Source organism: Crinia signifera, chromosome 6 (assembly GCF_055691185.1).
Source record: "Crinia signifera chromosome 6, ASM5569118v1, whole genome shotgun sequence".
In the NCBI taxonomy this organism is placed as follows: Eukaryota; Metazoa; Chordata; class Amphibia; order Anura; family Myobatrachidae; genus Crinia; species Crinia signifera.
Window position 1 is genome coordinate 208,659,819 of NC_139222.1, and position 15,716 is coordinate 208,675,534.

At 44.7% G+C, this 15,716-nt stretch overlaps 1 protein-coding gene across 1 annotated transcript in view; it reads right to left on the bottom strand.

Moving 5' to 3' along the window:
• The window catches only part of TTYH2 (tweety family member 2), a 128,873-nt gene extending 113,682 nt beyond the window's left edge, over positions 1 to 15,191 (bottom strand). Inside the window, exon 1 of the mRNA XM_083148742.1 lies at positions 14,851 to 15,191. Coding sequence (XP_083004868.1) covers positions 14,851 to 14,979 — 129 coding nt within the window. The 5' untranslated portion in view covers positions 14,980 to 15,191. The remainder of the gene's footprint in view (positions 1 to 14,850) is intronic.
• Between the last annotated feature and the right edge of the window lie 525 nt (positions 15,192 to 15,716).

Here is a 15,716-nt window from a genome sequence, read left to right on the forward strand (position 1 = left end):
ATTCAGCATGAGAGGTTTCTAATCTCTCACAGAAAGTGTTTAGGCGACTTCAGGGGAATAATAAAAAAAAGTCTTCTAATTTAAATAATGGATTGGAATAAAACCTGGGAGAGTGTAATTTTCTTTGTCTATAATCGAAAAATAAATAATGTAAAAAAAAAAAAAATTAATTGGTATGGCCCCTCCCACCGCACCCCCCGAGCATGACCAGCCCCTGGCTCTCTGAGCTAGTCCTGGTTTCTTGAAAAAATCACAGTGCACCCGGCGATTAATCACCGGCAATATGGTCGCTCAGTGACCATTTTGCCAGCGATATTGCACTGTGTGTACACAGCTTAAGTCTTCTCCATTTCCCGCTTGGATTACTGTAATCTTCTCATACCTGGTCAGCCTCAAATGTTGCCCACTTCAATCTATCCTTAAGAGGCATTCACAAGGAGCGATTTTGTGCTCTTTTCTAAGCAATCTGATCTCTCCGTGTGTATGCCCTGAGTGATTAATTATCTCCTGCTCAGGAGTCAGTGCATGCAGTCAAAATCTAGTCAAATTGCTTAGCAGGTGACTGCAAATCTCTCTGTGTGTACAGAATGAGAGATAATGAGAGATAGTGATCGAGATCTCTCATTCTGAACCTCTACCCGGCCTTTTTTTGCTAAAGCAAAATTGCTTAGCACAAATCTCTGCATGTGTATGTGCCCCCATGGGAGATCTGGACACCAGGAAATCACCTACCCTAAATAGCTGAGCACATCTCTATGCCCCTTGATTGTTAATATTTGTCTTCTTTTCCTCTCTGGCCGTACAGCTTTTCCTCTGCGAGCTCCTTTACTGGCTCACTATCCCCCCCCTTAACATCCAATTCTTCCCTTTGCACTATCCTTACCACTAGTCCTCTGCCTTCATCACTACTTCACAGATTCAGACCCAGTCCCTTATTCATATGATGGGTACATGGGTACAGAATAATGTCCCAGCAACCTATAGTGCCTGTTCCTATAAGATGCCTTACCTTTTTTTTTGTAATCATTACTGTGCCTGTGGTTTTACTGCAATTCTTGTATTTAAGAATTGTAGTCATGTGATGGGTCACTGTCATGCATTTTATTCATGCTCTTTACTGGATTTGTTTTTATCAGTCTACCCCAAACAAATAGCGAACAAAAAAACTTAATACAGGAAGTATTCAATGTTATGACAAGTTTTGTCTCCCTGTACTGTTCCTTTGTACGGCGCTGCGAAACACTTGTGGTGCCTTATAAATAAAATTATAATAATAATAATAATAAAAGCAACAACAATCAGTGTAATGCAGCTCATGCAATTTCATAATCTAAAAGGTGCATACACACTGGCGGTACGTGTCCTCCAATCTTTTCATACCCCCACTATCCATGTCGGCGTGGAGTTGACTTTATATAGTGTGGCGAGCGTAGCGAGCCACCGAGCCCGAATCGTGGCGAGCGGACGCGTAATACATGTAAAGTATTACGCGTCCGCTCGCCACGCTTCGGGCTCAGTGGCTCGCTGCGCTCGCCACACTATATAGAATCAACTCCACGCCGACATGGAAAGTGGGGGTATGAAAAGGTCGGAGGACACGTACCGCCGCCGCTCGCCACGCTTCGGGTTGGCGTTGATAGTGGGGGTGGCGTGGGGGTGCATTTAACATTGTAAGCACCCATTAGGGTGCTTATACAATTAAAAATCTTATAGGGGGGCCAATTGACCTTGAAAGCACCCATTACTGTGCTTATACAATTTAAAATCTCATCTCATCGTATGCCATATACAATTTTAAATTGTATAAGATCCCATAAGATGGAAATCGTGGGAGCCGTGATAATACACAAGTACCACAAATTCAGTAAGAACAAATTTACAAATCCTCCTCACATAATAAAATCATACTTCCCTACTTTACTGCCCCCCTTCACCAGGAGGGGGCAGCATGATAGGAGTACAGGGTGCATGGATGTCAGGAAGTTGGGCTGTAATGAGGGTAGCATCACAATCACATCATTGTGGCTCTGGTCTGCTATAAAATGCAGGAATGTATAGTAGAGGGTGTGGCTACAATGTCACGATTTAAGGCAAATGATGCCATTGAGTTCCTCTCAGACTGCCCACCTGTATTCTGCTGTAGTCAGCACAAGGGTGTGGGGAGGTCTGAAGGCTGCGGGAAAGAAGGGATACTTGCCTTCCTTTCCAAGGGAGCCGGGAGCGCCATCTGACTTTCCAGAGCATCCCAGCCATTCTGGGAGGGTCGGCAAGTATGAATAAAATCATAACGGAGTCAAAATACGTAGTATATAAAAAAGTGTATTCTATAGAATTTTTCATTCTACTGCTGTTCAGGCAAATGCAAATTAAGCATAAAGCCACTTATATTATACAAACTACTACAAGCCCATTACCCACTGCTCTGACTCGCCTTTATCTCATCGACAAGAGAACTGATAAATATTAATTTCATTGTACAAGGTCTCTCTCGCTCTGCTCATTAGAGTCCATTACCAGAGCTGAGCTGGCCGTTTGCACATTAGACAGCCATTACCTGTGTGTTATGTTAACTGTTCCTGCAATGCTTTTAACAATGACGATTTAAAGCCTCATGTTTCAGTTGTTTTAACACATGAAGATCTGAATGGGACATTTTCAGTCCATTTCGCTGCTCTGAGGTATATTTACTAAAACAGACAATAGAGTACAGATAGGTAAAGCTGGTAGTTGCCACAGTCCGATAAATTATGCGTCACTGAACAGCTTCAAACAGATTCCCACAGTGGCACCGTATTGGTATAACGTACAAATAGAGAGGACCTGTGATTTCTTCCCTAACCAATTTACCATCTAAAACCAGTGGTACCAGAATCAGCAGTCTTGGCAAAGTGTACTTCCCTCCAATTGGACTGATCACTAAAGAGCCATAGGATCGCTTTGGCATCACCATCCATCCTGCGAGTGAGGTTTACATTTTTTAACAGTTTATTTAAGTGTATTTTGTTATATGTATGTATATTAATGTTAATGAATTGATATCCCTTTTATTTTACATATAACAAATATTCCTTTATTAATTGGGTCCTTTTATTCATTGTAGTTCCAGCGCTGCTACTTTGCATTTTTTTAACATCCCTACTTGCCTGATTTAGAAGCTTTTGTAAATCTACACCAGGTATGGATGTATTTAATTTACCAAAAAAAAAAAACACCAAGAGGTTGCACAACAGAGAAATGTCATTGTTGCTTAGTTCGGGCGCACATGCAGCTGGGTGGGACACATTTCAGCTGGCCTCTTAAGCTGTAATGTGGGAGAATACTGCAGTTTGAACCGGTAATAATTGCCATGCCCAACTGACCTCCAGTGGGCATACCTCCCAACAGTCCCGATTCCCGTGGGAACATCACGGTTTTCGAGGACGTTCTCCCATCCCTCCCGGGGCTGATGAGCAGCGCTAAATAGCGTCTATTCCCACAGCCAGAGGGGCTGGGGGCATGGCTAGAGGCTCATAGAGCCTCTGGGTCATGCCCCACAACAGCAAGGGGGCATGGCCTCATGTGGAGATGCGATTATAGGACACACCCCTTTTGCAAGCCACGCCCCCTAATTTTGGGTGCGCACCTATGTCCCACTTCAAAGACCCTAGAAGTTGGGAGGTATGAGTGGGTGACCACAAAACAACTAAAATCACACCCATAGAGTGAATTATTTTAGCTCCTATAGGCACATTACATTGTTATTTTTTATTTAAGATAGCCATATTGTTTTACCATGCCTGCTTAACACAAATGCCATGGTACAAGTAGTAGCAACAAGGGTACTTGTTTCCTAGCACGGCGCCCATCGCATACCATAAGCCTTACAATGGTATGCGATGCAATACCACCCGATGTTATACGATTTAAAATTGTATACCATCGCATTGTATGCCTTGTATGCCATATACAATGGTATACGATTTTAAATTGTATAAGCACCCTAATGGTCCTCCAACCTTTTCATACCCCCACTATCCACGTCGGCGTGGAGTTGATTTTAGATAGTGTGGCGAGCACAGCAAAAAACTGAGCCTGAAGCGTGGCGAGCGCAGCGTGCCCCGCGAGGGGACGCGGAATATGCCTCCCCTCGCCACACTATCTAAAATCAACTCCACACTGATGTGGATAGTGGGGGTACGAAAAGGCCGGAGGACACATACCGCTGCGCTCGCCACGCTTCGGGTTGGCGTTCATACTGGGGGTGGCGTGGGGGTGCATTTAACATTGTAAGAACCCATTAGGGTGCTTATACAATTAAAAATCGTATAGGGGGGGCCAAAATCGCATCACATCGCATGCGGCTATATGGCATGCGATGCAATACAATGCAAAGATGCCATACGATTGAAAGACGTGGGTGTCGTGCTAGGAAACAAGTACCGCAATAAGAATAAAATGAAAACCAAACAATAAAAAGCAGCATACTCCTGGATGTGGCCACTGAGCTGTATTGTTTGGGTCTAATTCAGACTGAGTTGCAGTTTTGTGGAACATCCAGCACAGGGTGAAGAGCTTTTACAATATCGGTTGCCCCCAGGTTGCTTTGGCTGCCTGTAATGTTACGCAGCCACTGCCACTGCCACGCAGTTGCCCCCAGGTTGCTTTGGCTGCCTGTAATGTTTTGCAGCCACTGCCCACCTCCCGAGTGGCTCGTGCATGCCTACATTGTCAGGACCGCATTGCAGTTTCCAATATTGGGAGTTTGGATCTGAAACAAGCCCTATATCATTTGTCTTGGAGCTCAGGTGAGTTCAAGGGAAATTGTTAACAATGACGTATCGTTTACAAGTTGTCAAATGTACACAGTTTATGGGGATATTTAATGTCGGCACTATTTCCAACAGGGGAAATAGTGCCCGCTGCCAATTATTATTATGATTATGATAATTTTATTTATAAGGCGCTACAAGTGTTTCGCAGCGCCGTACAAAGGAACAATACAGGGAAACAAAACTTGGCATAACATTGAGTAAATAACAAAAATAGAGTACAAATAAAGAGCGCCACAGTTCAATACACATTACAGCTTAAATATAAGTAGTGAGGACTCAATCAACATACAACTAGAGGCTTGAGGCCAATGATGGAGATGAGAATGCAGAGGAAGAGGGTCACAGAGTTTGAGTATAGGAGAGCTGTGAGTGAAATGTGAAGAGAAGTGGGCTTTGACAACAGGAGCCAATTCAATGCTGTAGTTTCCGACAGCATTGAAGGAGGAATTCAACAAAACATATCCATATACTTTTAAAACCAGTTGGCTCTGTTTTGTTTTAAAAAACGGACACAGATTGATGAATTCACTGATGCTTTTCGACAATCCACGGCCGTTTTTGCTGTCATGCCCCCTTTTTGACAGTCGACAGGTGGAACATCGAATTCCACCTCACGAGCTGGGCAAAACTCACGGATTCCGACTGTCTGAAAGTCCCGACAGTTGGAATCCCGGATTGAATACTGCCCAAAGTCTTGGAGAGTGTTATAGTGAAGAAAAATAAAGTACCTATCCCCTTCAGTCATTTTCCAACAAAATCTGTAACATGGCAATTAAAAGTTTATTGGCAGGTATTATATCTTTCTACAAGGCTTTGTGCATCTCCCCCAATATACTAAAGGTGCAAACACACTGGGCGTTTTTTCGACCAGCGTGCATGCACAGTGATGATGGGGAAAATAGCTCAATGCATACACACTGAGCGATTTTCACCTGTCTAAGATATAATACCGCTGCTTAGGGGATGATCCGCATCCTTGTCTGTACATGCTGAAGTAGCGCGCATCAGCAGGTGCGTACACACTAGGCTATATCGCACATAGGCATTACCTGTGTCAGATAACCAGGGTCGCACCATTTATACCCCTTTTCCATCTGCAAGCCGGGTTGCACCTGGGATTTTGTACTAGGCTCCAACCTAAGTGCGACCCGGCTTGTGAAACCATTCACATTGGACACCCCACCCGGCATAATGCTGGGCGGGTGACGTCTTCGGGAGGTGGGGTCGGAGAGGCGCTGGGAGATGAGAGCATCTCCCAGCGACGGCTTTTGCACTGTAGTGAAATACTGGGTCTCACGACCTGGGTCATTTCATTTGGAAGCGTTTCCACCTGGCTGAAATCCCGGGTTTTGCACGCTCCCATGCAAATACCCGGGAGATTTAGGCTTTTGGAAATGGGGTATAAAACTGTACCACTACCCAGGTCTGAACCCAGTAGCTACCAGAGATGGATTCCTGGATCACTTAACTTCAGTTATTTTATTTTTTTTTAAGACCCTTTTGCACCACGGTTATTGCAGGAGTGGAAAAGAGGTATACGAAAAATTATAAATACATTCTTATTTGATCATACAGTTTTGATTATATACATTCCTGAAGATTGGTCTCTAGTACTGCCTATATATTGTTGTAAATTATATGTACTACATGTGCTTGTATATTATCTGCAACCCCCCCTTTATGTGTGAGCATTCCCCTTCCAAACTGCAGATTGATTAGTAAAGAATACAATTCTAACAATTGCTTAGAGGACTGTAGAATGGGAGAAACCAAGGACCACTCGAGGCCACAGCAATACGGGGATGACCTTATACTTAATTTATGCTAGGACAACTACATATGACTTCCCACAATTAGAAATCAATACATAACAGACAAATTTCACAAAATGACAGACATAACAGACAAATTTCACAAGCTGAGCGCTGCTGGAAGAAATCACGCTCCCTCGCGGATTATCTCCATTTCAAATTCATTCTTTCCTCCTTCAGCTCTGCCCTTGCTCTGGCCAAGGAATCCTACTTTAAGTCCCTTATCCTTTCCCAATCATCCAACCCCCCTAGTGGCGTAGCTATTGTGTGGCAGCCCCCGCAGCGGCTTGGCGGAGCAGGGCCAGCGGTGGGCACCCGGCACAGGATAGCTACCGCCACTGTGTCCAGTCATGTGTCAGCGGCGCCCGTCCATGACATTAGGCTTCCGCAGGTCTACCCTGCCCCGGCCCTCACCTATGTGCGACAGCAAGGATTATCCAGACAGCGGCGGACAGCTTGCATTGTAGCGCTATGTGCTGTCGGGGCGGGAAGCGCTGCTGATTTGAAAAGACCGTCCGGACACTGACTGGTTGAATTCTGTAAACCAATCAGCGTCCGGCCGGTCTTTTGAAATCAGCAGCGCCTCCCGCCCCGGCGGCACATAGCGCTACAATGCTGCTGTCCGCTGCTGTGGCGTGGCCAAGCTTATATTTTTGTGATTGCTGCAGCTGCTTCCGAGTACCCGGCAGGCAGCTTTTCACAAGCCTACGCTGTGGCTCCCTAGGACGAGAGTAATGAAGAGCTCTCTTCCACTGAGCACCATCAGCGGGACCCATCGGCAATGGCAGCAGTGGTGGACAACCAGTTTTCCAGTGGACTTGTTGCAGCTTTCTTGCCTGCCAGCTGCTGGATATAAGTACAGGGTAGCAGTAACTCCATGGCACTGGGAGCAGCTATGCATTATGCCTCCTATAAAAGTGTCTTGTGATGTTGGCTTCTCCTTGCAAGAATCGGATCCCCCAGCGTGGCTGCACGCATTGCAGAATGGAATAAACTTGTCTCAGAGAAAAGACAGAGAGGTAATATGTATGGGGCATTATTGGGGGAGGGGGGGGGGCGACTAAAAATATTTTGGCTTGGGGGAGCAAAATTTATAGTTACACCACTGCAACCCCCGCAGGCTCTTCGCCACCTTCAGCTCCTTGCTCTCCCCCCCCCCCTCCTCCAGCTCTTCCATCCTCCATCGTAGCCGCTGATTTTGCTACCTACTTTTCAAACAAAATCTCCTCTCTCAGTACTGCCATCACTGCTGCCATGACCTCACCCTCTCCCTCCTCCCCTCCTCCATCTCCACTCCCCTCGTTCCCACCCCTGTCCTCATTTTACCCCACCACTGCCGCTGAAGTCCACTCTATCCTTCAATCCGCTTCTCCCTCCACCTGCCCGCTCGATCCATCCCCTCCAATATTATCCATCGTCTCAGTCCATCAGTCTGCTCTCACCTGGCTCACCTCTTTAATCTTTCCCTATCCTATGGGATCTTCCCTTCTTCCTTCAAACACGCTCTTGTCTCCCCAATTCTCAAAAAAAAAAAAAAAATCTGGACCCCAACTCTCCATCCAACTACAGGCCCATCTCCCTCCTCCCTTTTGCCTCCAAGCTCCTAGAACGTCTGACCTATAATCGTCTCCTAAGCCACCTTACTGCTAACTCCATTCTAGACCCCCTCCAATCCGGGTTCCGCCCTTTACATTCCACTGAAACTGCCCTGACCAAAGTCACTAATGATCTACTATCGGCTAAATCGAAAGGCCTCTTCTCTATCCTCATCCAGCTTGATCTGTCGGCTGACTTTGACACTGTTGACCACCCTCTCCTGCTCAACACCCTCCGCTCCTTTGGCATCACTGGCACGGTCTTCTAATGGATTACCTCATACCTCTCCGATCGCTCCTTCTCCGTCTCCACTCCGAGCTCCTCCTCTCCTACTACCCCGCAGCCAGTCGGTGTTCCCCAAGGGTCAGTCCTTGGCCCTCTCCTCTTCACCACCTCTCTGGGCACCCTCATCAGCTCCTATGGTTTCCTTTACCACGTTGATGCTGATGATACCCTAATCTATCTCTCCTCCCCCGACCTATCCCCATCACTCCTGTCCAAGGTCTCCGAATGCCTCACGGCCATCTCAGCCTGGATGACCCAATGCTTCCTGAAACTGAACATGGCTAAAACGGAACTTCTAATATATATATATATATATATATATATATATATATATATATATATATATATATATATATATATATATATATATATATATATATATATATGTAGCTTTGGATCCACAACTGTGGAATCACGAGGCGGCACTACCATCTTCATATATATATATATATATGCAGTAGAAACGTAGAGGGAGCTGTTGAAAGTACCACCACCTTCAGTATTACAATAAAGGTGAACAATGATACAATGGATGTATAAATAACATTTATTAAAAATCAGAAGACATCTGCTTGATGAATCACCGCAAGAAACAGAACCCAACGCGTTTCGTCTCCGAATAGACTTCTTCAGGGGTATACAAGAAGAGCGGTATTCTAAAACAATCTTTAAAAATTCATGAAGAGATAAGGTGTCTCTATAGAGATCCGATATTGAATAACCTCGATATCGGCACTTTGATTGGGTGGGGGATTATTTTGAACCAGCATCAAAAACAGAGCCAAGTGAGTCCTCCAGCTTCCAAACACAGGCACTTCTGTTTGGAAGCTGGAGGACTCACTTGGCTCTGTTTTTGATGCTGGTTCAAAATAATCCCCCACCCAATCAAAGTGCCGATATCGAGGTTATTCAATATCGGATCTCTATAGAGACACCTTATCTCTTCATGAATTTTTAAAGATTGTTTTAGAATACCGCTCTTCTTGTATACCCCTGAAGAAGTCTCTTCGGAGACGAAACGCGTTGGGTTCTGTTTCTTGCGGTGATTCATCAAGCAGATGTCTTCTGATTTTTAATAAATGTTATTTATACATCCATTGTATCATTGTTCACCTTTATTGTAATACTGAAGGTGGTGGTACTTTCAACAGCTCCCTCTACGTTTCTACTGCATGTTTCAGTCTCATCTCCCACTAACAGGGGAGATTTTGTAGAGGTCGAAGCTCCCAACTATTGGAAGCGCAATCAAGGTCAACCCCTCTTTTTGCATGCATATATATATATATATATATATATATATATATATATATATATATATATATATATATATATATATATATATATATATATATATATATATATATATATATATATATATATACACATACACACACACACACACACACACACACACAATGTAGCGGGGGGCGGCGGCACTCAGTTCAAATAAACGACACAGCAGACGTAGTGGTAGTTCGTTATGACCGGAGAGACTAGTAGTAGTAGTAAAGCCCCGTACACACGGGAGAGATATATTGCTTAGCAATATAATACTAAGCAATATATTGCCCAGTGTCTCCTTTTCATCAGCGACCAGAGATGGTCGCTGATGAAAAGGAACCTCTGCTGGCGGTGCCGCAGAGGTAAATAGCTGGTCGCAGGAGCAAGCTCCTGCGACCAGCGATTGGAAAGGGGCTGAAAACGGGAGCGTGCACCCGGCGATTTATCGCCTGGGCACACTCCCAATCACTGGCAATATGGTCGCCAGCGACCATATTTCACGCGATTTCAGCCCCCATCGCCCCCGTGTGTACACAGCATGACAGTACTTCACCAGGTGCCTTCTCTTAATATTGGTATATAGATGTTTGGCGAGCGGCAGTCCCAGGATTTGAAAGAGACACTTTTCTAAGTGCAAATTTCTATGTTTCGTTTTATTTCAATAAACAGTCATCAGAAATACATATATACAGTTCAAGGTGCTTTATATACAGTGTTCAACTTGTGGAGGGGGCCTGCCCCGCCAGGTGATGACGTAATCTAATGCGAGCCGCCTCACAGCCGATACATCATCATTCCCAGCCACCACAGAGTGAGGTAACTATTTAGTTATAAATCCATAGCCAGGATGTTCCCGCATAGTACCGGTCTTTGTTACAAGAACAATAAGCTGGAATGATTTTATAAATATCTCCTGCATGCAGAGTAACAGAAATGTTGGCATTCTACCCCCTTTGGCAGATTTTTACTTCAACTATTACTAAAGAATAGTTAAACGCCTGTCAAAATGATGGCTTCTGCAATGTTCTTTCACTTTGAGCTGTGCTAGTTTTGAAACCACAAACTCTCCACTCCAGAACCCACCCCCAGTCCCCATCTGCTCCTACCCCCAAACTCTGTCTTCAGAGCTCCCTCTTTCCATATCTAGCAAGTTTGAAACAGATCAGTATCCCTGCAAAAATAGCTTTCACTTTCTGTTATGACATCTTTTAGATCTTTTAACACAAAAGGAGTCATTTGGTCTGTTGAGTGGCCTTTTAGTGGTTAGTGACTTTATCTCATAGAAGTAGTATATATATTTTTTTAAAATAAGTATCTAGCAGTTAAAGGGGGATCACCACACACTTGCAGTCAGATGGAGATCCCTCCACAGCTACAGCTACCAATCCACAGATATCCTCTCCCCCCCCCCCCCCCCCCCCCCCCCCCCCCCCCAAAAAAAAAAAAAAATTAGTAAAGGTGTCATTACATGGGATATTTAAGACTGACAAGTCTCTCCGTAGCTAGAATATAAAAGGTGGCCATACACTACCGCGATGTATCGCAGCAGTGTAATCCTAACCCCTTCCCCACCACTGACCCGAGAGGGAAGTCGAACACATCCGATTTGGGCCGATCCATTGGTATTGGATGAAATCGGCCCAAATCGGACTAGTGTACTGGGATCTTTATGAGATCACAGCTGTCATTTAAAGTAATTGTCTACCATCAGGTAACTAATTTGTGTTGCTTGTACTGTATTTGCCCACCTACAACATTCACTAATATCTTGCTATATCTCATATTTGCCTACTTTTGAAAACTAGTTTCAGGGAGATTGTAGTTGTTAATAGAAATTTGCACAGCGCCCTATTGAGTATGCGTGTCATGCTCCACCTAAAGGTTGTGTCTAGTTCCATATATGGAGAGATTGTGAAAAGCGATTGTGAACGTGGCACCTAGAAGCGTGGGGGTGTAATTTAAAATTACTTATATACAAATGTAGATGAGCCCCCAAAGCAGTTAGTATGAGCTACTATACTTGCTAAAGTGCTGGGAAATGGTGCTGATGATTCAATGTATATGTGTCTGTCTCTCATTCCCTTTTCCCCAAAAAATGTAACAGTGTAATGTGGGCTAGGTGAAATGAGGGAGATTGGAAGACTAATGAGGGAGAGATTGCTGCTTTTTCAGGGAGTCTCCTGCAGAATGCAGGAGGGTAGGCAGCTATGCTATATCTTCTTCTGTATTTTTTTTGTTAGGGTTGTTGCTCTTAGATATGATCGAGCTTAAAGCCTATTACACTCTAGATGATCTATTATTAAAATATGAACGATATTGTTAATTATATAGCGTTCATATCGTCTAGTGTGTATTGTTAATGATATGCACTTCCTTGGTTTAACAATGTCCTCCGTCGTCTGTACATGCAGCTAGATCGTCAAAAACTGCATGTATGGGCAGTACGTATGGGGTAATGGTTAGCATTACTGCCTCACAGCGCTGAGGTCATGGGTTCCATTCCCAGTATGGCTCTAACTGTGCGGAGTTTGTATATTCTCCACGTACTTGCGTGGGTTTTCTCCGGGTACTCTGGTTTCCTCCCATAGGCCAAAAATATACTGGTAGGCTAATTGGCTCCCAACAAATTAACCCTAGAATGTCTGTGTGTGCATGTACATGTGGTAGGGAATATAGATTGTAAGCTCCACTGGGGCAGGGACTGAATGTGCAAAATTTTCTCTGTAAAGCGCTGCGGAATATGTATGCACTATGGGCCAGATTCTCTAAGCTTCAAAAGTGATAAACAGTCAACCAATCAGCTCCTACCGGCCATGCACAGACTGTGTTTGAAAAATGTCAGGCAGGAGCTGATTGGCCGGCTGTTTATCACTCTCCATTTTATCACTTTTGAAGCTTATGGTGTGTACACACGGGATGTTATGGCTTCCGATGTTGCCGATATAGTGAACATCGGAAGCCATATTGCATGTATTTTTAGGGCTTGCGAGCCCGATGTGCTGCCGATGCGCGCTCCCGTGTGAGCCAAGACTATATAGTGCAGATCTGCACTATATAGTCTAAATTGTGCCACTCCATACATGCCGTGCTATGAGAGTCCCGATACGAACCGATCGTATCGGGACTCACATAGCGCGGCATACCTGACCGTGTGTACACACCATTAGAGAATCTGGCCCTATATAAGAAACTGTAAATAAATAATGTATGGAGGTGGAAACGATGAAAATGCTTAACATTGTTGTTAACAGTATTGTTCAGTGTGTATGCACTATACAGTTCGCCCAAGAGTTAACGATATTGTCTTATTGATTTAAACAAAGTACTAAAAACACAGAAAACCAAAGCGGTAAATTTAGTAAAAGTCACATGATAAGCAATACACTAAAGTTATCCAGCTTTGAGAAGCACCTATTTGACTGCTATTTAATACTTCAGTGAATACTTGAAATCAAACCACAGTTTTATATTACATTTTACCTATGATAAAGTGCTGCAATACAATTCATCATTAATTAACCAGTGAAAAATGTTAGCTTTTGCTTTGGATGGAAAATATATACTGTATCCAAGACCGATTCCTAGCACAGGGTACAAAATCAGAGCAGAGAGTAGTCAACTGACAACTATAGAAATGTGAGATGCTGAAAAACAGTGTCCTACATAACTAGCAAATCCTCAGTGATGGATATGAAAAGCCAGAGGGTAGCACAAGGACTGACAGGGATTGTCTCTGGCACAAAGCCAGGATACAACAGCCGCTGTGCCCTGAGTGTAAAATCTGGTTTTCAGTTCTTGACCCCTTTACATCCACACACAGCTGTATGCTACAATGCAGCCTTTTACTTGCACACATATAGAACAATAAATTAAATAAATAAATTAGGATTACCCACTTAAAATCTGGAACAATTAAAATGCCTGGTTCCTGGAAGCAAGCAGATAGCGCTAGAGTGGGGGACTATGTAAAAACCGGACCGGACTAAACCCCGGACTGCCGGACAGGACATCAAAATCTGCAGTCCGGAGCTTGTAGGGTCCGGTCCGGAGGGGTGTCCTGTCCAGGGGTGTCTTGTCCGGGGGGGTCCCTGTGATAGCTATCACCAGGGACATGGGGGAGGGGATATTACAGCCTCCCCGGCTGGTCCGGACCGTCCGGTTTTTGCTACATGCCCGGACCATACAGGGAGGCTTTATTCTACCCCCCCCTCCTCTACCTGGTGACAGGTGTGACAGGCAGCCCCCCCGGACAGGACCCCCCCCCCCCCCGGACCGGAGGCTACAAGCTACAAAATGCAGAGTTTGATGTCCGGTCCGGCGGTCCGGAGGTTTTGTGTTGGTCCGGTTTTCACCCATACCCCTAGAGTGGCAGTTGTGCTTTTCTTGCTATGGTCATAGTTTCTGATTGATGTAGGTCTCCATGTGCACGCCCAAAACATTATTAATGCACATATTTTCCAACCCAAAAATACATGAAAATATATTAACCCTAGCAGTGATGCCATAGGATGTCCATGTGATTCTGAGTTCCTGGAAATGTACTGTATATAACATAAGTCACCTTACACAGGAAGTGGGTTGTGGGTAAACTAGTAACAGGATAGGCAGCTGATAAGATGCTATAGTATACTGCTGCTAGATAAGAGCAATACAGGTCTGCAAGTGGGACAAAACCCCACTGTACAGTTAATTAAGTGCAAAGGAGAACAAACAAGGAGGGCGTAGGCAATGAAGGGAACTGCAGCAGTCATTTGGGATACGAGGGGTGCATAAAGAAACTTTAATGCCAACAATAGAACAGAATGGGCAGAGATCTGGCATCAACTGAATGAGACACAGCACACGTACGGTATACAACGTTCTCATGAATCAGGACAAAGACTACTCACTCAATCTTACATACATACATACAGACACTATACATACATACTTGCAAGATGCATGCATTCATAGATACAACTTAGATAGAGATACATAAATGCATGCAATCAAACATAAATGGCCATTCGCGAGTCCTTTACATCCTGCCCTGTACACACGGACACTCAGACCCACTTCCCACTGACCTGCTTGTAACCGGAGTCCGCAGGGTTAAAGTCGCTGCTCGTCGGAGTCAGGGACAGCTCCAGGTGCGGGATGTTATGGAGCCAATAAACCCACCAAGGAGTGATGTATTCCACGCGTGCCGCCGCCATCCCCCTCTCTCAGCACCCGGGCTCAGGACCAAGTAGCATTCATTCCCCGGACTAGTCTAGCAGCGGCAGCAGGAGTGAGGGACTACAGTGAATGTGAGAGACGGCGACGGGAGCGCGCAGCGCGTCCATAGAGGCAGCAGGGCTGGGGGCGCGCACTGAGAACTGTGCAGTCTGTATGAATGGTGCCGTCAGTCATTTACGGGCGCTGTGGTTGTAATGCCATGCTGGCTGCTGCCGGCTGCTGCTGCTCCCGCTGCTGCTGCTCATTCTAGTTCCATAAAGATAGTAGGTCAGCGGGGAGGGACTGCAAGTCTCAGCGCGCTCCCCTACGGCATTCATTCATGAAGATTAGCACATTGATTTTAAAAAATGAATTTTTTATGGTATTTGCTAATCATTAAAACATTACAATATTTATAAACAAAATACTTATGACACATTCTATCTTGTTTTGTTTCAGACTTTCAAACTTCCATTACATTGGGCAAATTGTATGTTTGACATTGCCAAAACATCTGGATCTGATTTTCTACTGACAGCTTGTATTTGGGTATCTCGCCAACTCACCAGGCAGCTCCCATGCTGCTGGACTACATGCCATACATCACATATGCGGTCCTTTTGCATACGATGTATTGTATAGAATCACAGTCATGGCTGCGGGATCTGACAAATCCATGTGGCATCCCGTGAGATCTGCGATTGTGATTTTCACAGGAACTTGCTTCACATTGCAA